General features: G+C 43.6%; 1 protein-coding gene across 2 annotated transcripts; it reads left to right on the forward strand.

The window, feature by feature from the left end:
• Positions 1-687: 687 nt before the first annotated feature.
• Positions 688-21,982, forward strand: TMEM237 (transmembrane protein 237). Of its 2 annotated transcripts, XM_088672875.1 has the most exons (14): positions 689-840; positions 4,029-4,060; positions 4,300-4,310; positions 5,186-5,242; positions 6,938-6,964; positions 9,652-9,765; positions 10,637-10,730; positions 11,848-12,011; positions 13,098-13,221; positions 13,894-14,085; positions 16,821-16,894; positions 17,221-17,314; positions 19,225-19,346; positions 20,929-21,982. In XM_088672875.1, the coding sequence occupies exons 1-14, from the start codon at positions 820-822 to the stop codon at positions 20,994-20,996; spliced, it is 1,194 nt and encodes a 397-aa protein (XP_088529001.1). In that variant the 5' UTR covers positions 689-819; the 3' UTR covers positions 20,997-21,982. The 2 variants fall into 2 exon arrangements, with proteins under 2 accessions (XP_088529036.1, XP_088529001.1); XM_088672910.1 differs by lacking the exon at positions 6,938-6,964 and having other exon boundaries at positions 688-840.
• The last annotated feature ends 944 nt before the right edge of the window (positions 21,983-22,926 follow it).

Below are 22,926 nucleotides of genomic sequence, written 5' to 3' on the forward strand. Positions count from 1 at the left end.
TGTGGGAAGCTGCCCAGAGTGACTGGGACAACCCAGTCAGATAGGTGGGGGAATAATAATAATAATAATAATAATAATAATAATAATAATAATAATAATAATAATAATAGGATGTCTCTGTTTCCATGGGAGAAATGTTGGCGGGTATGTATATAATTTTCCATCTGATAGGACACCTGGAGAGGCAGGGAAATGCGGGTGCTTTGGAATGGGTGGAATAATAATAATAATAATAGGGTGTCTCTATTTCAATGGGAGAAATGTTGGTGGGTATGTATATATTTTTTCCTCTGATAGGACGCCTGGAGAGGCAGGGAAAGGCGGGTACTTTGGAATGGGTGAAATAATAATAATAATAATAAATAGGATGTCTCTTATTTCCATGGGAGAAATGTTGGCGGGTATGTATATAATTTCCCCTCCGATAGGACGCCTGGAGACGCAGGGAAAGGCGGGCGCTTTGGAATGGATGGGATGCTGATGCTGATTATGGAATAGGACGTCCTTCTTTCCATGGGATAAATGTTGGAGGGTATGGATTGCATATCTATGTTTCCTCTAACACGACGCCTGGAGAGGCAGGGAAAGGCGGGCGCTTCGGCAAGGCAGAAAAGCAAAGCCACATTCCCTCGGGGGGAGTTTGGGGCGCGGCGGGCGGAGCTCCGTCTTCCCTTCCTCTTCTCCGCCCGGAAACGGCTCCCCCCTCCGCCGTCCCGCCTCTTCCCTCGGCGTCTCCGGCCCAGCGCCTAGGCGACCGGGCGCGGCCCTCGGGGCGCCGGCGGCGGGGCCTGTCGCTGTGCAGACGCCGCCCGGCGCGCCATGGAGATTTCCTCCCGCCCGGTGAGGGAGAGGGACGCGGCGGCGCCGGGCCTGAGAAGCCCGCCCTGAGGGCCTCTCGCTCCCGCCCGCCTGCCTCTTGCTGTGCCTGAGCAGCAGCCGTTTCGCTGTTCTCGCTAAGCTCCGAATCTGGAGCGAATGGAGGGGAAGTTGCCCCCTTCCCTCTCCCTGGAAAAGCGGGCGAGGAGGAGGGGGAAATACGCTTCCCTCTGCAGGAGGATGAAGGGCTGGGGGGGGGGGCGTTTCCTATCTGAGGACTAGCCTTGCCTCAGGAGGACACAATCTAAATCACTTTATAATCCGAAACCGGTTCCTTGAGGACTAGTCTCTTGACAGCGCTCCCTTGTAACGGTTTGGGGATCGATCCGTTCTTATTTGTGTTGTTTTTGCATTGTTTCCCGGGAGCGGTTGCTCCTGTTGTGTCGTCGTCCAGCCACCAAATTGAATGGGGAACCTGCAGGTTGAGAGAGGGCTGATGCCATCTTGATGTGTGAACGCCTGAATGTGGTATAAAGGCACTTTGGAGGGTGTGCCGCCCTACGAGGCAGCAGCTGTCTCTGCGTGCCGAGATGTTAATACAATGCACCCATGGTACAAGTCCTCATTTGATGCTGCGGTTCATAGAATCAGAATTGTGGAGTTGGAAAGGATCTTGACGGTCATCCAGTCCAACCCCCTGCAGGGATGTGGGTGGCGCTGCAGTCTAAACCACTGAGCCTCTTGGGCTTGCTGATCAGAAGGTCGGTGTTTCGAATCTTCCCAGCGGTGGGTAGCTCCCTTTGCTCTGTCCCAGCTCCTGCCAACCTAGCAGTTTGAAAGCATGCCAGTGCGAGTAGATAAATAGATACAGCTGCGGCAGGAATGTAAACTGCGTTTCCATGTGCTCTGGTTTCCTGTTGCGCCAGAAGTGGTTTAGTCCTGCTAGCCACATGACCCGGAAAGCAGTCGGCAGACAAACGCCGGCTCCCTTGGCCTGAAAGCGAGATGAGCGCCGCAACCCCATAGTCGCCTTTGACTGCACTTAACCATCCAGGGGTCCTTTACCTTTTACGAACCCCCTGCAGTGCATATCTTTGTGCATATACTATATGCATATATATCATTTCCCTCATCTGCTGTTTAAACTAGATTCTTGGAAGACTCATTCAGAGAAGACCCTGGGATAGCATGCCTCTTGACAAGTTTTGTGGTTTTATTTTTTGAGGGACAATTCTTCCCTTCCGTTTTCCTCCCCAGCCTTTGTGGTCATAACTGGGCCAATGATGCTGCTCTAGAACTGCTTTGTTTAATTTATTCCTTTGGACACCGCTTTGGTCATTTCTGGTTGTGAAGTGGTTTATAAGTCTAATAGATAGGTTGTGTATATATATCCTACCTTTTCCTCCAAAGGGGTTTTGAGGTGGTCAGCATGTTTTATCCAGTTTTTATTCTCCAAACAACCCTGTAAAATAGGTTAGGCTGAGAGATCGTGGCTGGCCTAAGGTGACCCAGTGAGCTTCACAGCTGAGTAAGTGATCTGAAATTGTGTGTCTCCACTCCCGAGTCCAGACTCTCGCTAGTGTCCCATACCTTTTGACTTCTTGGGAAATTAAGAGTTAATGCCTGGGTGATACACACTTTTTCTGTTTTCACAGCCACTGTACTTAAAAGCATGGTGACAGCCAAGGAAAATTTGTCCGCATTTTCAAAGCACCTCTTCTTCACCCTCATTTCTCCTGCAGTTTATCTTACTACATCTTGCAACAACCATATATAATGTCCCCCCCCCTTTTGTCAGTTGCAGCCCAATCCTATGCATATTTACTCAGAAGGAAATCAATCTATCCAAATAGGTGTACATAATCATTGAAACCTTAATGCCCAACTCTTATCTGTTAAGAATACTGCACACACTTATAAGTCCATATAGTAGCCGTGCCAATACTGTAGTCTTGCTGTAAGCCCCTTTAGTTTCAGTTGCACTTACACTGCTGGAGTAATTTGAGGATTCTAGGCGCTTGTTTATAAATCTGCTGGTAAAATCAGTGCAGATGAGTCATGTTTTTTGGTTTTCAATACGGAAACTAAGCATGACGTTAATTCATGTCACAATTAAAGAGCCCTTTTAGCCAAAAAAAGAGAGAGGCCTAAATCCATTTCTGGCACTTTTACTCCTACAAATTACACTGAGATTAGCGTTGGGGAATGTTACTTTAGAGAGATGGGATCAGGTTGTTAAATTTGAAATAATAAGATGCTATTTGGCATCAGCAACAAAACAACTTTAATGAAATCATCGTCATGCCCTCATTCCCTCAATCATGTGGGTCAATGGTTCACTTCCAGCTAATCCTGGATACTGGATATTTTTAGTACAGAATTAACACAGGTCATTGTTGGTATAGGAGATTGTTTTGTGTCAGTTGCATGAAATCTCACTTTAAATTAAATGGGGAAGAAGCAAGTGGTGAGTTTTATTTTGAGTTGTTATTCTTAGGCTATTTATTGAGATAAAGACACTATCTGATTTTTTTTATTAAAAAAACTGTTTTTCCTTTGCTTCAGTTAATGTAATAACAGGTCTGATTCTTAAACTGTGTCACTGAGATTATCAGGTATACAGACTGAACATCTTCTGTTCTGGACTATAACCTGGTAACAAAAAATAATTTGTATTGTATTTCGAAACATTGTGCATATAGGGGCTTTTTGGATTAGATACGGCATCCATATTGGTGCTAGTACAGAAAGGCAGTAAAAATTATTTTAGGGGGCTAGGTGGGGTAGTCTAGAAAATTGATACTTCTGTCCTAGACACTCTTACTTGGGGGTAAGACACACCGGATAGATGTGTGTTGGAGTAAATGTGTTTATGACTGTGAATTCACTGTAACTTGCTCCAGCTCAGAAATTGTGTCTTAACTGCTGTTTCATTTATGTGTTTAGTTTTGGCTTCTTCTGTATTTTGTATCGATTATTCTATAAAGTGCCTTGTTGTTTCTTGTGGTAGAAAGACAAGATTGAAATTAATAAACAACACTAGTAAACTTCTAGGCAGTGATTTTAAAAGTGATGGTGTATGCTTGCATCTCAGTAAATGTGTGGTGGCCTGGCTGTAGCGATCACATATTGGGTCATCGGTTACATTGTGCTGGATATGTGTTAAGAGAACAGCTGATTTCAATATAAATATATTTATGTTTTTATTTCAGTGTCCACCACGGGTTCTCCCACCAGTGCCAAGGTAAGATTAAATGATTAACTGCTTGGGAAATTAGATCATAAAAATAAAAACTCTCAAGGAAAGCTAGAAATCCCCTTAGTCCAAAGGCTCATGAGCTTCTTGCTGTCTAAAATGTTACAGCCATACCTGTTAGGTGGGAGAATTTTAAAAGTTTTGGATTGCCATCTGTTCTGAAGTTAATAGTGCTCTTTCTTTTATATTTCTCCCTAACTTCTTTGACAACTTGCTTTGCTGTGAAGTGGAAACCAAGGTGAGTTGATTTATTATTAAACAGCTAGATTATTTGCACAAAACTCTTTTTTGTGTAAATGTTCTGTGATTATAAGTTGGATAGGTTTTGCTTAGATTTTTTTTTTAAAAAAACAACTTTTGCCTTCCGACATCTGGTTGGAGGATGAAGAATTCTGTGCTGAAGTAATCACAGATGTTGATGTAGTGTTAATGCGGAGTTCAGTGGGACACTACTTTAAGACTGCTGCAGAAATTATAGTAACTGTTGAGTACCAGTAATTAAAATGGTTGCAGTTTTTTAAAAAAGAAAAGAATTTCCTGGAGTAGAACATAAAAAACCGGATAGGATATTGTAGCCCAAATGTTCTTTAGGATGATTATAAGGTTTACAGCAGGGGTCCCCAGACTTACCCGCCTTTGGGCCAGTGGCTGCCGCGCTGATGTCGCAGCGGGCCGGAGGGTGGGGGAGTGCGCGCCAGTGCGCATGCGCAAAACCATTTACTGGCGCGGTGGCGCGCTTCCAGGCCGGAAAAATCGCCGAAAATTGTTTGTGCGCATGCGTATGGGCCTCCCCCGACCCAGAAGTGCACCGGAAATGACCTCTTCTGGGTCGGGAGAGGCCCATGCGCATGCACAGAATTGATTTTCGGCGATTTTTTTCAGATCTGGAAGCGCGCCACAAGAGCGGGCGGCGGCAGCGGGCGGCGGGGGTCGTCGCGGGCCGAATTGGGAGTCTGTGGACCCCTGGTTTACAGCTAGATAATGCATGGGAACCCCTTTGAATGCCCAAAATGATGTTATACAAATGCCTAGGTATGTCTATTATTGCGCCTTGTCTCAGATATCTAACAAATTATTTGGTGGTTTTGTTTTGTTTTGTTTTGTTTACTCCAGATGAAATTCCTCTTGGTCGCCAAAAAAAGAAAAAGGCCAAGGGGAAAAGCTCACTAGGTAAGAGGCTGTTTTGACTGAGAACAGTACAGTGGATTTTGGATGAACAGCATATAGACAACTGGCCATTGCAGTGCATACAGTTTAACAGGCAGCATAATTTATGCATGGCTAGTTAGCTTGGATTATGCTAATCGGAGCTCTGCAAATTTAGTAGGAACTCCCATCTTCATGAATTATCTACCTTGAAGAATCTACTGTCTGCTACCCTGGGCTCCTTTGGGTGGAAAGGTGGAGTATAAATGTAATAGCAAATCAATAAAAACAACTATAGCCAGATACCTTTCAATGGATAGAAGCAGCTCCAGGTTTATTGACGCAGTTAAGCAAGTATTATGTGTAAAAGCAGCAGAGGGGAGTCATTCCGGAGCAAATCATGCTCTCTGAATGCAGTTACAGATTCAGGTAATGCATCAAGTCAACTCTATTTGCGCAATTATTGAATTATTTCTATACTCATTTTTGTGTATAATTTTGTGTGTGTGTGTGTGTGTGTGTGTGTGTGCGTGTGCCTGTTTCTCCAAAAATAAGACACCGTCTTATATTTATTTTTCCTAAAAAAAAACCACGGTGGCTTATTTTCAGGGGATGTCTTATTTTTTTAATTAAGTATGGTACAGTTTAACCTACAAGGTTAAACTGCCTATCACTATGGCTTATTTTCGGGGTATGGCTTATTTTCGGAGAAACACGACATATAGGCTTTTTGAGCATTTTTTTAAGCCGGAAGTGCACATGGTACTAACTGAATTATCTTTAAATTAAATCAGTTACTTCCATAGTGAAAACAAACATTTTACCAGTTGCAACCGAGACTAGCTAAAATAATCTGTCTTCGTCAGAGAGTGTGATGCCGTCTTCAGTCTTGGTTAAACAATAGACTTTGGCTCAGTTCACAAGTAATGCTAAACCAAACTGACTGAGCCTGAACTAGCAAGCATGCTGGCGCATATTTGGAAAATTGTTTGTGCTTTGCTCTTCCCATGTTGCTGCTGTGCCGCCAGGAGCTAAACCATGGTTTGGGCTTATCGTTGTATGTAAACCCAGGATTGTGGCTTGTCTTGTTATAAATCTAAACAAACCATGAGCTTTTCTATATATGTATCAGCACACTTGTATGTTCATGCTAAGGCAGGCATCCCCAAACTTCGGCCCTCCAGATGTTTTGGACTACAATTCCCATCATCCCTGACCACTGGTCCTGTTAGCTAGGGATCATGGGAGTTGTAGGCCAAAACATCTGGAGGGCCGCAGTTTGGGGATGCCTGTGCTAAGGCATAGTTTGGCTTGGTGTTCAGTGCAAACCAGGCCTTGGTGTTCTTGACAGAAAATTCCAGCCTCATGTAACCTGCTGAGCAAGCTAGAATTGCCCAGCTGGAAGCAGTCAGGTCTTGGGGACTTACAGTCCTTTTATACCAAGGATAATGTGAATATAGGATAAAGACTGCTATATCCAGATCTTTTCTCCTAGATCTCACCAGTTCTGGCTGTTACATTTCCAGTTGAGGGCTTGTGAGGTACAGTACCTCTTGTGTGGCTGTGTACTACTTGGAATCTGTCTAATATGTACTGACCTAGGTTGCTTGTAATCTTTTAATTTTTGTATAGAACAGTATATCCTGGCAGAGTCATGAAATAACTGGGTTCTCTCTCCCCCCCCCCCGCCCCCACTTTCTCTTATTTTTGTCCTTTCAGAGCATCTCGGTCACTTGGAACTAGACAGTGAGTCTCAGTGCATCTGCTTTTGAGTCCGTCCCCCCCAGCTCATTGTTCTTACGTTGAACAATAAGACTAATACTTTTAAAAAGATGTCTTTTTAATTGCCGTATTGTGCTGGTTTTGAAATTCATTTTAGAAAGATCAGATCGGATAGATTTATTGCAGCTATAAGCTCATATATAAAATAAATACGACAAGACATGCTTGCTTTACAATCCATAAAAGTAAAAATAAAATATAATCAATAAAAATAGATATAAGGCTAAAATATAATACTTTTGGGTAATATTTAATTTAAAAAGCAATGAATACATTTTAGAAACTAATCTAGTGTAGTGTGGCCGAAGAGCAAAAGTTAGCTGTCTTTGTGATCTGGGTTCATAAGCATTGTTAAACTCAGCAGGACTCTTCTGAGTAGAAATACATAGAACTGGACTGCAATTTGACAGATTGTATGGAGCATTACGATATTCCAAGCATACAAATTACTTGGACCAGAGCTAAATGCTGATTTTAAATTTATTCACATTATTATTATTATTATTATTATTAATTAAATTTGTATACCATCCTTCAGCTATAGATCCCAGGGTGGTTCACAACAGAAAAATACAAAATGAGAATGCACATTATGTTTGTAAAATAACCTCTTCAGAGTGGCTTCATGGACTTTCTATCACAGTGTTTCTCAACCTTTTTTGGGCCACGGCACACTTGTTCTATGAAAAAAAATCTCGCGGCACACCAACTCTGTGCCGCCCTATATTTAGTTTAGTTTGGAGGGGAGACGTAAAGCATGCCACTGAAGAACTGCTGTGCGGTAGCCAGGCGGACCCACCAGGCGCAGAGCCTGCGGAGCGAGCGGGGACACATTAGATGGCACGCACAGACCCCAGGCAGGCAGACATGGGCGCGCAGCTGCCGCTGCCTCCCTCCCAGCCGCCCCAGGCAGCCGCCGCCGCTCTGGCCCGGTGAAGGGAAGCCCTGCACAGCCTTCCCCGCCTGCCTCCTCCTCCCCAGGCGGCGGCGGCGCCCTCTCTGGCCTCCGGCTGGATGCCGACTCTAAATTTTGCCGCGACGTGCGGTGAAGAGAAGGGTGATTTACATTGTCACGTGCCTGGCGGCCGCCAATTACCATAACTGACCCGCCGGAAAGGAAGCCGGCCGGGTCACGACGCGGGCACTCGCCTCGCGTCGTGACCCGGCCGGCTTCCTTTCTGGCGGGTCAGCGACGTGACAATGCAAATCGCCCTTCTCATCGCGGCACACCAGCCAGCGTCTCGCGGCACAGTAGTGTGCCGCGGAACACCAGTTGAGAAACGCTGTTCTATCAAACGTGCTTCCGATTGGCTTCATTTTTAAATTGGTACATACCTAATTATATTCCCTCTCAAGAATATAATCAAACATTACGCTGCTGTGGACATTTTGCTACAGAGAAGGGAGTACTTAAAGCCACTTCTTCTGAAACTCCCCCCTTTCCCCTGTAGCTGCTTTTCTCTCCATGGGGTCTGTTTGCTAGGTAAACATGAGTGTGAAGCAATAGCCACATTCAGTCAGAATGATAAACCATGGATAACCGTGAACTGGTAGCATGCTTGAATAGCTCCTACTTCACTCCTTGTATAGCAGGAGCAACAAACCTTGAGACTTGGCTTCCTGCAACCTCCAAACCAGCACTCATGGTTTGTTTTGCTCTGAGCAAACCATGGTCTGAAGCCAAAGAGTGCAGTCAGAAAGATTCAGCAGCACACATTGGGTGTTTGGGCTAAGCCGTCGTTTATGGCAAGGTGGGGGACTTTTGGCCTTTCAGGTGTTGCTGGATTACAACTCCCATAATCCTGGAGTACGAGCCATGCTGACTGAGGCAAATAGAAGTTAGAGTCTAGCAACATCTAGAGGCCACAGGTTTTCCACTGCTAGTTTATAGCGTACTGTGTCATTTGGCCACTGGCAGGAAGACACCCCCCCCCAAAAAAAACCCTGTTAATTTTCAGAGGGCAAATGGTTGGCAGGGAAAATGCTATGCTCTTTCCTTCTTCCTCCACCCTGTGTTGCAATCTATCCTCTCCAAAGGGCACTTTTGCAATGGAGAAAGATCCATTGGGCTATTATAGGTAGCTGCACTGCAATATAGAGTTATGCCCCCCTTGGTTTGGGGTGAAAATCTCGCCTGCAGAAACTATTTTCCTCTGCCGGTCTCACAAATCTCGTCCTGCCTGTTGTTAGAATTTCAACTCAGGCAGCTATAGAAGGAGCCACACACAAAACATGTGCCCTGTTACTTCCTTAAACCCATTCACAAGACATCAATTTCTTCACTCACCCTTACAAGCATAGCTCTGATGCAGAGTTTCCCAAATTTGGGCCTCCAGGTGCTTTTGGACTACAACTCCCGTCATCCCTAGCTAGCAGGACCAGTGGTCAGGGATAGTGGGAATTGTAGTCCCAAAACAGCTGGAGACCCAAGTTTGGGAAACCCTGATTTAATGTGTAAGCCTAAGAAAATGTTATGGACATATTTAGGTCTTCAGGCACCTGTTAAAAACCCAGTCAGGTGGTAAGTGTTCCCATGAACTGTTTAGATAATTATGCAATATGTGGAAGATAAATGCTTTCAGTCAATACAAGAAGATCAAAGGAAGTGTTTAAGGTGTTGATTGACGTCACTTTTTGATCCTGCTTTTTAGATGGTGTTGTTCAAGAAGCTGTCCGCCCGCCATCTGAAGGCAGTGACCCCCTGACTTCTGAAGCCCAGGATGTACCACCTCAGAGGAAACGGAAGAAAAAGAAGGTGCCTACAGGTATGCGGAGAACTGCCACCTGTTTAAGATTTCTGTAGTAGTGTAAAATGTCCCTGATAAGTATGATTTCTTTTGTCTTAAAGATGCTAATAGAACTGAAAAAGACAGGAGGAGAGAATGGCAGGTGGGGTAGGGGAACGGGCAGAGAATATAAGTCAAATATGGTTCTGTGGCTGATCATAGAAAATCCAAGTTGAAATCCCAGCTCAGCCATAATGCTTGCTTGGACGGCTTTGAGCATTTTTCAGTCTTGGGGCCGTGGAGATGCTCAAATGCAGCTCTGAGTTCCTTAGAGGAAGTGCCAGGTACATCTGATGGGAGGGCGTTCCACAGGGCAGGCGCCACCACCAAGAAGGCCCTCTGCCTGGTTCCCTGTAACCTCACTTCTCACAGTGAGGGAACCACCAGAAGGCCCTTGGTGCTGGACCTCAGTGTCCGGGCTGAATGATGAGGGTGGAGACGCCCCTTCAGGTATACTGGGAGTGCCTGCTGCGCTCGTGACTCTGCTAAAACAAAATGGTACTAAACTGGGAATCTTATCATGAAGCACACATCAAGTAAATATGACTTTATTTTAGCATTGGATTATAAATTGTTTTGTACAGTATTTGTAATGATTAGAGTGTGGACCGGGAAGACCCAGCCATGAAAATATCTCTCAGCCTAAGCTTTCTTACAAGGTTATTGTGAGGAGGAAATGGGGGCCCAGGAGAACAGTGTACGTTACCTTGAGCTCTTTGGAGTAAAGGAAGCAGATAATCAAATTTGTTTGTGATGTTTTAAATACTCTTGTCTTGCCCTTCTCTGGGCATCAAGTTATGGCGGCCTGCAATACAGATTGTGGGTTTTGTTTTGTTTTTTAAATCTTCAGAATCCGAGACATCTTTCATGGAACAGAACGGAAATGGCGTGGACCCTCCACCGGCTGAAGAAACAGTGATTCGTAAACAACGGAAAAGAGTAAAGTGAGAGCTTCCAGTCTGACTTACTTTATATTCCTCCGCTGCTGAACAACCACTTTAGACTATGGCCTAGCAAAACAAAAAACAGATCATGCAATTGCAAGGAAGTGACTAAGCTAAGAATTAAATAGTCCTTCGCCATCAACTGATAATGGCACAAATAACCCAGAAGAAGTCTTACCTGTAGAGAAAAATGGACAAGCTGAAATAAGGAAAGTTGGTATTTTCTGTGTGCTAACGTAGCAGATCACCACTACACTCGGGTATTATTGGGTTTGTTCTTGTTTTATTATGTATTTTAAGGGACCCAGGTGGTGCTGTGGGTTAAACCACAGAGTCTAGGGCTTGCTGATCAGAAGGTCGGCGGTTCACATCCCTGCAATGGGGTGAGCTCCCGTTGCTCGGTCCCAGCTCCTGCCCACCTGGCTCCCTCTGCCTATAGAGCGAGATGAGCGCTGCAACCCCAGAGTCGGACACGACCTTTACCTTTACTGAACTCCTTTTATTATGTATTTTGTGTTTTTCTATTGTGCCCTGAGAGACCTGTGAGTATACAGCAGTGTACAAATTTAAGAAATATTAATAATGACGATACAAAGGGCCAATGCTTCAGATCAGATGGTAGCCCTGATGCTGATCACGTCACTTCAAATACTATTATCGTTGCTTATTAAATTTCTGCCCCACAGTTCCTCCCAACGGGGCCCAGGTGGGCAAAGAAAAAAATGCAGCAGAAGAGTACCATTAAAAATAAAAACAAACCTTTAAAAACACGGACATTGAAAAATAGTCACATGCCCTCACAGCTAATAATTTCAAGGTTTCCAGGAGCAGCATATTTTAAGCATCAAATGCCTGGGTTGGAGAAGAATGCTCTTAAATTCCTCCTGGACATTAATAGCAAGGGAGACCGACACACCTAACCATGGAAGGCATGGAGATCCCATGATAGTTGACAATAATATCAGTAAACGTGGTGTTGATGTGACCTTGCAGGGCAATCCTATACCCCATTGAATTCAATGCGGCTCACTCCCATATAAGTGAGTTTAGGATTGCCTTTGTCACTAGCCTAAAAGGAGAATTGTCATATTTTTCTTTCTCCTCTTTTCAATTATAGGAAAACTCGACCCACAGAAAGTGCCAATGAATTGGGTGTGGAGGAAGAAGATATAATTGAAGATGAGCAAGTAAAAAGCTCAGAGCAGCATCCCGTTTTTTCTGTGTTTTCTGTTCCAGCTGGTGTTAGCCAGCCTATTAGCAAGGTGTTTGTTGAAAAAAATCGTAAGTCTTGCGAAATTTTTCTAATTACTGGTAATTTTTTTAATTTACATTTTACTTTTTTATTTACATTAAAACTTTTTTATTTACTTTCGTTTTTTTATATCTTACTGTAATATGATAAAACTTAATAAAAATCATAATTTAAAAAAATGTAAGTCTTAGTATTTCAGTAACACACAGTTGTTTTTAAATCAAAAGCTATGCTTTCTAATCCATGCTTTTGCAGAAGATAGAATATTTTGTGGTACGCTCATTTGATCTTGCAACCTGGCAAAAGCAGTGGCTTCAGCAGCTTCAGACTATGTTTTTATGATGAGTTTTAGAGAATGGCAGGAATGGCTTTCCCTCCTCTTTCCATTAGCAGGGATCTCCACTAGATCAAAGACTGTTCTGTAAATAACAGATAATCCCTTCCTTTCTTGCAATGGAACCATTGGCCATAACCCAGCAGAAACAAAAGACTGCCAGGCAAACCCTTTTTACTTGGTTATTTTTGATGGAAAAAAACAGGGAATGAACAAAACTTAAAAGGTTTAAAAAGCCTCACAGTGCCACTCTATGTGTGTTTACTTCAGGGACGCGGGTGGCGCTGTGGGTTAAACCACAGAGCCTAGGGCTTGCTGATCAGAAGGTTGACGGTTTGAATCCCCGCGACGGGGTGAGCTCCCGTTGCTTGGTCCCAGCTCCTGCCAACCTAGCAGTTTGAAAGCACATCAGAGTGCAAGTAGATAAATAGGTACCACTACAGCAGGAAGGTAAACGGCTTATCTGTGCACTGCTCTGGTTCGCCTGAAGCGGCTTAGTCATGCTGGCCACATGACCTGGTAGCTGTACGCTGGCTCCCTCAGCCAATAAAGCGAGATGAGCGCCGCACCCCAGAGTCGGTCACGACTGGACCTAATGGTCAGGGGTCCCTTTACCTTTACCTTTAAGCAAGCAAAAGATTACACCTTGGTATAGTAAGGAAAGACGTTAATGCTGTTCCAGTGCAGGGTCTCCTTCCAAAGAACACTCTGATGCTACTGTGAATTGGTGAAAAAATGTCTTTATCTTTACAATTACTTAAACTTCACTTTCTCTCCAAAGGGCGTTTCCAGGCAGCTGACCGCAAAGATTTAATTAAAACCACTGAAAACATTGATGTATTCATGGAGATGAAGGCTTCTTGGACAACCAAGGATGTGGCACTCTCCGTCCATCGTGGTTTTAGGTATGAGATTTGTAAAGTATGGCAACCTGAAAGCAACACGACAGGCTAATAATTTGATTACAGTACAACACTTTATATAGCTACTAAATTGTATCTTCATTCAGAGTCAAGTGGCATACAATAATATATACAAGGTAACACCAACTAATGTGACTTCAGAGAATTTCCCAAAATAGGGGATTTTTTTCAATGGTGTATCAAACAGAATGATTCAAGCTTGAGGCAACATGAGTGCTAAGTATACAAACAGCGAAATAGAGATGGGTATTCTGCACAGTGGGTCCAGCCATACACAACAGTTCATTTGGACACTTCATGTGAATTCCTTCAGTGAACTGTAGGAGCATTAAGCAGTATTGGTCTCTACCAATAAATTATAGCTTGCCATTCCAACTCGACCAATTGTCACACGTGATGATGATTAACTACAAACTTTTATTTTGCGTTGTTGCTGTAAAAATATATTAAGAAACTTAAAACTTAGGAGCAAAAGCTGGTGTTTTTTGTGGTTGAATGCATTGTTAAACCAAGCTGAGAAAAGATGCATACTTTAGAAAATGAAGTAATAAAAGACAATTTCCCCCTTTTCAAACCTGTTAGACCCTAACTGTTTTAACTCTTGGGATTTGTGTGGGCTTAAACTTCTATCTTATTATGATCTCATTCATCTAGGGTGATCGGACTATTTACTCATGGCTTCCTTGCTGGCTATGCTGTCTGGAACATCATAGTGATTTATGTTCTGGCAGGAAACCAGCTGTCGACTGTCTCCAACTTGCTGCAGCAATACAAGACGTTGGCTTATCCTGCTCAGTGTCTCCTTTACCTTCTGCTTACAATTAGCACAGTTTCAGCTTTTGACAGGTACAATTTTCATGCTTTTCTCTACCCCTGTGGCAATTCTTGCCCACCATCACCTATAGCTGGTGGCCTGGCTGCGTTCCCTGTCTGGACAGGAATAGCCTAACTTCTGGAATTTAAATCAGTGGCTCCCCGCTTGTGGAATGCTCTCCCCAGGGAGGCTTGCCTGGCACCTTTGTTACATATCTTTAGGTGCCAGGCAGAAAAATATCCCTCTTCTTCCCCGGCTTTTGGCTCATTAAAGAATCTATATAGCCTTTTAAACTAGCGGAGTGGGTATTGTTTTTGTTTGTTGCTGTGTTTTGTGTTTTTATAGTGCAGTCCGCCCGGTGATCCTTGGATGAAGGGCAGTATAAAAATTTAATTAATAAATGAATAAAGCAAGCAAGCAAATGCTAATGGCTTTCTTCAAAAGTCACCTTTGCAGTGAAAATAAATTGTTCTCAGAAATTATTAAAGAGCTTATACTGTATTGTTGCAACAATCCCTATGGGTTGGCTTGACACAACCGGCACTTGGGTGGCCTTTAAGATGCTATGCATGTGAACTGTCTCCAAGTCCTGCCACATCTCTATTGTGCTCTGATGTTTCCTCCCATTTCTCAACTCTGCAAAGAGCATTGAGGGATGCCCTCTTAAACATCTGACCACAGAAGCTGCTGTTTTCATGGTACAGTCATACCTCGGTTTAAGTACGCTTCAGGTACTTCAATGGGAAAGTTTGCTTCGGTTCCGGTTCCGGTCGCAGGAATGGCTGACCCTTTTTCCATCTTTCCGACCTTCATAAGGAATTTGGCGGTTGCTAGGGGAGTAAATGGCAACCTCCCCACCTCTCCGGGGGTTACGGAGAGGGGCCGCAGGCCCGCAGATGCCCCTAAACCCACCCCGACTGTTCAAGGGGCGGGGGGGCCAGGGCTGAAAGCACTTATGGAGGAGCGGAGCTCCCCGGACGCCGACCTGCGTAGCGGGATCTCCATGATCAAAGAAGATAATTGGGCTTAAATTCATGGACGTGCTTCAAAAAGGAAGGGCAGAAGCTCTGTTTATTGCCAAGGAATTTTCGCTGCTGAGCGTGAGGAGTGAGGGAGTATATCATCGGCAAGAAAGATTGATTGGGACGTCACGAGAAGGGAAGTGAGTCTTCTTTATTCCTTCATACACTCTACGAGTTATTTTATACCTTCCCGGACGTGATGTCCTGTTTGTTTGGAACAAATGAGAAATGGAACTTAACTGTGTGAGTTGGACTCTATAAAACTATTGATATGATATGGTTAGAAGCTGTAAAACTGTTGAAGAGAGGGGCCCCCCTCCAACTGGACAATCGGAGTGCGGCTGGAAGCGTTTGGATTTATGAGGTGTGACGCACTTGGAATTTGAACAGCGATCTGAAGTTAAGTTCAGCTATAGGGCAAGGAGAGCTATAAATCTGTTAAGAGTTTCTACATAATGTGACAGCTGTGCCTATGCCCGGAAAGCTGTAAATTTTACTATGATCGTCTGCAAAAAAAAACGTTGAGAAGAAAACGAAAGTGATCTGAGCTTTTTAAGATGGCGCTGTTTTGTGTTGAAAGACCTACGCAAGAAGAAAGCACTCCAGACAAAGAGGATTTATGGGGATTTAGGGGGAGGCCGGACTGATTAAAACTCACACAGGAGAATGAATATATGGGAAATCTCATTTGATGCTTATTTCAGCAGCGGTGGAAAAATCGGATGAATGGATGAAAGAAGAAAATATTTTAGTGACTGTAGGGGAAGATCGAGATTATCATGGATTATGAGTGACTATTTGGACTTTAGAATAAAGACGGCAGTAAGCAGTTGCGAGAAAACCCCAATTTTTTGAAGCATGGGAACTCCAAAATTGTATATGATTTGGTATAATATTCGGTTTAATTGATATGGATTTGTATAATTTGGAATAATGGATGTGATATAGTTGTATTTTAATTGGAAAATTAATAAAAATAGATTGTAAAAAAAAAAAAAAGGGAAAGTTTGCTTCAGGTTAGGTACGCTTCAGGTTAAGTACGGACTTCCAGAACCAATTAAGTACTTAACCCGAGGTACCACTGTACCCTGGGGAACCCAGGTGGCGCTGTGGTTAAACCACTGAGCCTAGGGCTGGCTGATCAGAAGGTCGGCGGTTTGAATCCTTGTGACGGGGTGAGCTCCTGTTGCTTGGTCCCAGCTCCTGCCAACCTAGCAGTTCAAAAGCACATCAAAATGCAAGTAGATAAATAGGAACCGCTACAGCGGGAAGGTAAACGGCATTTCCATGTACTGCTCTGGTTTGCCAGAAGCGGCTTTGTCATGCTGGCCACATGACCTGGAAGCTGTACGCCGGCTTCCTCGGCCAATAATGCGAGATGAGCGTGCAACCCCAGAGTCGGTCACGACTGGACCTAATGGTCAGGGGTCCCTTTACCTTTACCTTTTTACCACTGTACCACTTGTCTCACATTTCTGCACTGTAGTGAAATTAGATTTAGCTTATGTGACTGGCCAGAGCATGACTATGCACTGATGAAGTAGTAATTATGCCACTTAATTTACTGGAACAACAGTCCATAAGATTGGGATTTAAGGGTGCAATCCCGTTCCTTTTAAATCAATGGAGTTTCGTCTTTGACTTCCTTGGGGACTGGATTGCTGCATATCAGAGTAAAATACACAGCATTGATTCACTTGATGTCATGTTGTACTCAGTTTTAAACGAACCCATTTCATATCCAGGATTGACTTGGCAAAAGCATCAGTAGCTGTACGAGGCTTCCTTACCTTGGACCCAGCAGCAATTGCCTCTTTCAGTAAGTAAGATGTCGCAGTTTGCCTTACAAAACTACTAGTGTATGTGTCTTTGTTACAACTTGCATTACTGCCTTTAAGCAGGATTTCCTTCATGTCCTTTGTTTTGAAATATTTGAGAAGATTTCCATAGAAAACTGAGATATATGAATGAGAGAGAGAAATACTGTTACATGACCTTGGTGGGTGGATAGCAGACAGGAAATGAGACTGGTTTTTGTGGTGCTGAAGGCGGAGACCTACATAATAAATGCAAGACTTTGAAGACAGTGGTGAATTTCACAATAATATGGCTTTGAAAAATCATATTATTATTCATTTTTCTCAGTGTACTTTGCTGCTCTCATCTTGTCTCTGAGCCAGCAAATGACGAGTGACAGAATTCACCTGTACACACCACCTTCGGAGAATGGTAGCCTCTGGTAAGAATTATGGGTTTTTTCTTCTTCTAAAAGATCAACTACTTTGACTTTTGTATTAGGCAGCACAAAAATCTTTGTAAGATGGTATGTGATGTAATACACAATCAGTTGATTTGCTCTGCTGGTTATTTTACTAGGAAATGAAGGTGTTAGATCAGGGGTCCCCAGACTTACCGCGCGGCGGGCCAGTGCCCGCCGCGCTGACCGCGCGGTGGGCCGGAGGGCAGGGGAGTGCGCGGGCCGGAGGGCGGGGGAGTGCGCGCCCGTGCGCATGCGCACACGCACACGGGCGGAAAAAAAATCGCCGAAAATCGCTTGTGCGCATGCGTATGGGCCTCCCCCGACCCGGAAGTGCACCAGAAATGACCTCTTCCGGGTCGGGAGAGGCCCGTACGCATGCGCACAAAGGATTTTCGGCGATTTTTTGCCGATTTTTTAGATCGTCGCTGCGCCGTGCGCCGTGAGAGCGGGCGGCGGCAGCGGGCGGCGGGGGTCGTCGCGGGCCGGATTGGAAGGCCGATTGGGCCGCATCCGGCCCGGGGGCCGTATTTTGGGGACCCCTGTGTTAGATAATGCATTACTGCATCAAAAGTTGCAAACTGGGTAGTTGAGTCCCCCCATAATGTTGCTTCTGTGACTGTGTTTGCTCATTTATTGAAACACATGGAAGCTTGATAGTTTGTATAGCCTGAAGGGTTTGTAAGAAATATTATTCTTGTGTAAGATGCCAGCAGTTTACACCCGTCGAAACCCAAATTATAATTAATAATCAGATGAGAGATAAGCTTATGATAATATAATTCTAAATTGGAACCAGTTTAAATCTCTGTGCAATAGCAGGACAAAAGTTGAAGTAGCAGCAGTATTCCAGGTTGTGGCAAGGGGTCAGTGAGTAGATCTTGCAGCCCTCTTCTAGATTGCCAGCAACATGTGACTATTACAAGGACTTTTAGTACAGTATTAACGCCAACATGGTGGTCAATGTTTCCCCAAAGTAAATGTTTCCAAATTAATTTTGGCCAGTGGACCATGGTGGCCTAGAGATGGATTGCAGAAGTACTAGAAGATTGTGTTCTTACAAAGCCAAGCCATCAGCAAGGCAGGCTAGACATGATAAAATTGGTTCCATCTGTAATACAGTAAGCCCACAACTTACGTGGAGGGTAGCATTCAGGATTCAGTGGTGGGTGGGATTGCTAAAGTCATTTTCCCCAGAACTCTGCCCCCCTTTTCTCATCACCCACGCAAAGCTGAATGTGCACAAGTTTTTATGTTGTGAATTGTCCAGTGATCTTCAGACGAAGGGCAGTACACAAATTTAATCAAATTGTGTAATAATAATAAATAATTCTTCACATAAGTTTTGAGCTTACTGTAGTAGAAAGTGGGAGGCAGGATCCAATTTTAGCAGTAAAATGTGGTTGAGGAATGCAGAGCCCTTCTGTTACCCACAGCTTCCGTTTGCGAACTTCTTTTGCTTGAGCACTCCTCAGCTGAAATCCAGGATACTGGAAGTGACCTCAGTGGATAAAAAGGCTTGGGGAAAGGGGCTGCAAGGAGAAATGTAGGGGTCACAGGGGATCCCCTCTTCCAATCGCCATTGGAGCCCCTCCCCCTCCTTTCTCTGTTCATGGAACTGCTGCCTTCGTGTCTAGTTTGTCTCTTAGCTACACCTATTTTGTAGCATTTAACTTTTTACCTAATTTTCTATCGTACCTAGATAGGTAAGTAGGTGCTTAAAGATAGAATGCAAGCCAATTTGTTTTCTATAGATTTACAACTCACCTTTTTGCTCAAATGGCATTTCACACATTACATTTATAATGTTAAGCAAGCAGAACTGATGCTGTCAAATGTAGTTTGGCCATAAGTACTTGTCTCACCCCCCCCCTCTCACCCCCCCCCCCAAGGACCTCGGGTGCAGAGGAACAAATTCTTCAGCCCTGGATTGTGGTGAATCTCGTGATAGCTCTTCTTGTTGGGATCTCCTGGCTCTTCTTATCCTACCGGCCCCTGTTAGATCACAGTGAAGGTAAAGGACAGGGCTGCTCCATTGTTATACATAAACTCTGCAAAATCTCCATCGTAGATTTATTCTTGGGCAAATTGCCCTTTCTTTCCCCAGACCTGTTTAAGATCCAGGTAATTTCAGGGTAGCACTGTAGGCGGCAAGCGCCAAGGAAAGGAACAACTGCTGTTTGGAAGTAGCAGAACACAGGGAAAAACTGGAAAGATTATTGTGATGGTTTGGGGAAAAGAGAAGAGAGCGGAGTGGTTGGAAAAGAAGCAGCTGGTACGGTGCCATATTGAGAGTACCACATTAGATCAGGGGTCCTGATCTTGACCTCCCTGCAGGCCACTTCAATTGAAGTAGGGTGGATCCAGCCACTTGTCCGTAAATGCACTTCCGCGCCTGCGACGGAGGTGGGGTTGTGGGCTGCCCGACTGTACCATCGCGTAGGGGCTGCAAGCTCAGCCCCTACGCAATGGTAGGTTCCCGCCTGCGTCACCCCCCGACCAGCCAATGAGGTTGGTCGGGGCGGGGCCACCAACTTTAAAGCGCTCTGCAGGCGGGAAAAGCTCTTAGGTTAGGCGGTTAGGCGTTGGAAATTTGCATAACAATTAGATGGAGGAGGGGCAGGTTACGTCATCAGCTGCCCAAATTTGGAGAAGTAATTCCGTTAAAGGATTCCGGGGGCGAGGCTTGGTCCTGAGCCTGGAGTTGCCTGGGCCGTAATGCACGCCCCTTCGGTGGCCACAGGAGGAGCTCTAGTAGATCTACGTCGTGGGGCTCCTTTCTGGTGGTTAACTTCTCACAGACTTCAACACACGGGTTGGAGTCGGATATAGTCTGTTAGGTTCCAACGCCTAAGCCAATTCCGCTCAACATGCATAATTAATAAAGTTGTGGCCTTAACCACCCAATTAAATCTTAATCACTGTGTCATGAGTCTTTATTACATGGGAAGGAGGGCTATTGCCACACAACCTTACGTCAGGTGGCAACTTCAAAAGACAGCACGGATCGGTGCTGACGGCAACCCTCACTTTATCCATTTGCAGGCACAGCTTGGATTCAAATCTGTTTCTGTTTTCTGATCAATCAGAAGCACACTTTAAGCTCCTGTTTATTCCCTTGCGCCTATTTATTTTCCCCATACCTGATGTTACGGTATGGGGTGGGTCAGTCTGGTTTGGGGTAAAAATCACAATGACCTTTGCTGGCCCTAGCCTGTAGGCTAGGGGTTTAGAGCAGGGGTCAGCAACCTTTTTCAGCCGTGGGCTGATCCACCATCCCTCAGACCATGTGGTGGGCCAGACTATATTTTGAAAGAAAAAATGAATGAACTCCTATGCCCCACAAATTACCCAGAGATGCATTTTAAATAAAAGCACACATTCTACTCATGTAAAAACACGCTGATTCCCAGACCATCTGCAGGCCTGACTGAGAAGGCGATTCGGCCGCATCGGGCCCACGGGCCTTAGGTTGCCTACCCATGGTTTAGAGCAAATGCTAAGACATGTAAGGGACATTCAGAGTTCGATGCTGACGAAAATTGTATGTTTTCAACTTTTTTTAATGTTCCCTACTGTTTTGTCTTTTCTTGCAGAACTGATGTTTAATGCTGAAGTAGAAGAATATCCCCCACCAGATAAAGAAGCCAAAGTGTCTTCATAGCACAGAGACCCTCTTCAAATACAATTGTTATGATGGCTTAGTATTATCTATTTGTATTTCTGTTTAATACTTTTTATATTTAAATTGTATTTTTGCATTGTATAGGGTTGTGGGTTTTTTGCATAACTCTTATAATTATGTTTATTTTAAAATGTCAGTAGTTTTTTAAATGGTAGGACAGTGTCAAAGTTTACTCTTTTCTTTGGAATATTCTAAAATTACTCTCTAAATATCTAGTTTTGCTAATGAAACTAACGCAAAAAGACACACGCAACAGGAAACTTAAAAGAGTCAGACCACATTCTTTGTAGCACATTTCTTCCCTTTTAATAATCTGCATTTTTGGTAGCCATCTTTTCACAGAATTGAGAGCACATTGACATTCAAAATATTACAACAATTTTAGTGCCAATTTGTCTTTAAAGAATTAAATCAGGAATTAAAATGCATTTTAAATCATTAGTTTCAGCAGCCTAAATAACTCATTGAAAAGTTTGTGAAATGTCTTTACAGATTTGTGCTGCTCCATAGTCACAGCTGCTGGCATTCATAAACCATGTTTGTATTGTACTGCTTAATTTATAAATCTAGCTGAACAAGTATATCAATTTGTTTACCAGTTCTTACTGAGTTATTATTGCATTACTTGGAAGTAATTATAGATTTCAGAAGTTCATTGTTTCATATCATGACCAATTCCAGTTAAATGTGTACTCCCAATTTTATTTGTTGGGTTGGGTAGGTTCCCTTATGATATAATGTACTTATACAAATATTTCATACAAATTAAGAACTAATAACTTGTATTTGAAATGTAGTTGGAAGTGTAAGCAGAAATAGAGACTGTCAATTCTTAAGCTTCTCTCATGATATCACTGATTTTGAAACTCCAAATTCGTTTTTAAAATAAGTGTTCTGTAAGTCTACCTCTTGTACAACATTGTAAAATTTAAACATTTGTGCAAATAAAAAATCCACTATTTTAATTAATGTGCCTCATACAGTCATACCTTGGGTTACAGGCACTTCAGGTTGTGTGTTTTGGGTTGCGCACTGCGCCAAACCCAGAAGTACCGGAACAGGTTACTTCTGGGTTTCAGCACTCGCGCATGCGCAGAAGCACCAAATCATGACATGCGCAGATGCGGCGCTGTGGGTTGCGAACGCTGCGGTTTGCGAACGTGCCTCCCGCATGGATCATGTTCGCAACCCGAGCGTCCACTGTATTTGGAAGAATATAGTTTATATTTGTTTAAGTTTTTTAATCAAGTATTTTCATTACAAAGGTATAACCCCCCTAGAGAAATGACACCAGCTCCCTTGTTGTCTTTCTGCCAGCAGGTGAATACCTTATTCCAACAGACTTTTGGCAACTGATTGCTTTTAATAAAAGTGCTGGTGCCCAACTGTTTTTCTAGTAATTTTTTAAATATTTTATACAAATGCACATGAGTTTACATACACACACAGAGAGAGAAAGAGTTTTAATTCCATTAATGTTCAGTTGTTTTTAATGCTTGCCCCCTCCCATGTTTTTAGTTTTTCATATTTTATTTATGTGGGAGGGGGTTTATTAATTTGTGTTTCGTTATGTATTTTGTGTTCTCATTTTGTATTTTTAAATCGTGAACTTCCCTATGATCTTCAGATGAAGGGTGGTATACAAACTTAAGAAACAATCATGATTTGCAAGCTGCCATGAGTTCCTGTCTGGGAAAAAGGCAAGGTATAAACAAACAAGATAGATAGCTGAAATTCTATTGTTTGTTTTATTATTGAGTCCCCTTCCGGGGAAATGGCAAGACACAGATAAATACATGCCCTATTGCAGTGTTTCTCAACCTTTTTTGGGCCACGGCACACTTGTTCTGTGAAAAAAATCACGAGGCACACCACCATTTAAAAAGTTAAAAAAATTAACTCTGTGCCG

This window comes from Zootoca vivipara, chromosome 1, assembly GCF_965207765.1.
Source record: "Zootoca vivipara chromosome 1, rZooViv2.hap1.1, whole genome shotgun sequence".
Classification (NCBI taxonomy): Eukaryota; Metazoa; Chordata; class Lepidosauria; order Squamata; family Lacertidae; genus Zootoca; species Zootoca vivipara.

Bases quoted from the DNA above. Each gene is read 5' to 3' on its own strand.
- TMEM237 (XM_088672875.1), top strand. From the start codon at position 820: ATGGAGATTTCCTCCCGCCCG. The intron at 13,222-13,893 runs GTATGAGATTTG...TCATTCATCTAG, and splicing joins TCCGTCCATCGTGGTTTTAG to GGTGATCGGACTATTTACTC. The intron at 16,895-17,220 runs GTAAGTAAGATG...CATTTTTCTCAG, and splicing joins AGCAGCAATTGCCTCTTTCA to TGTACTTTGCTGCTCTCATC.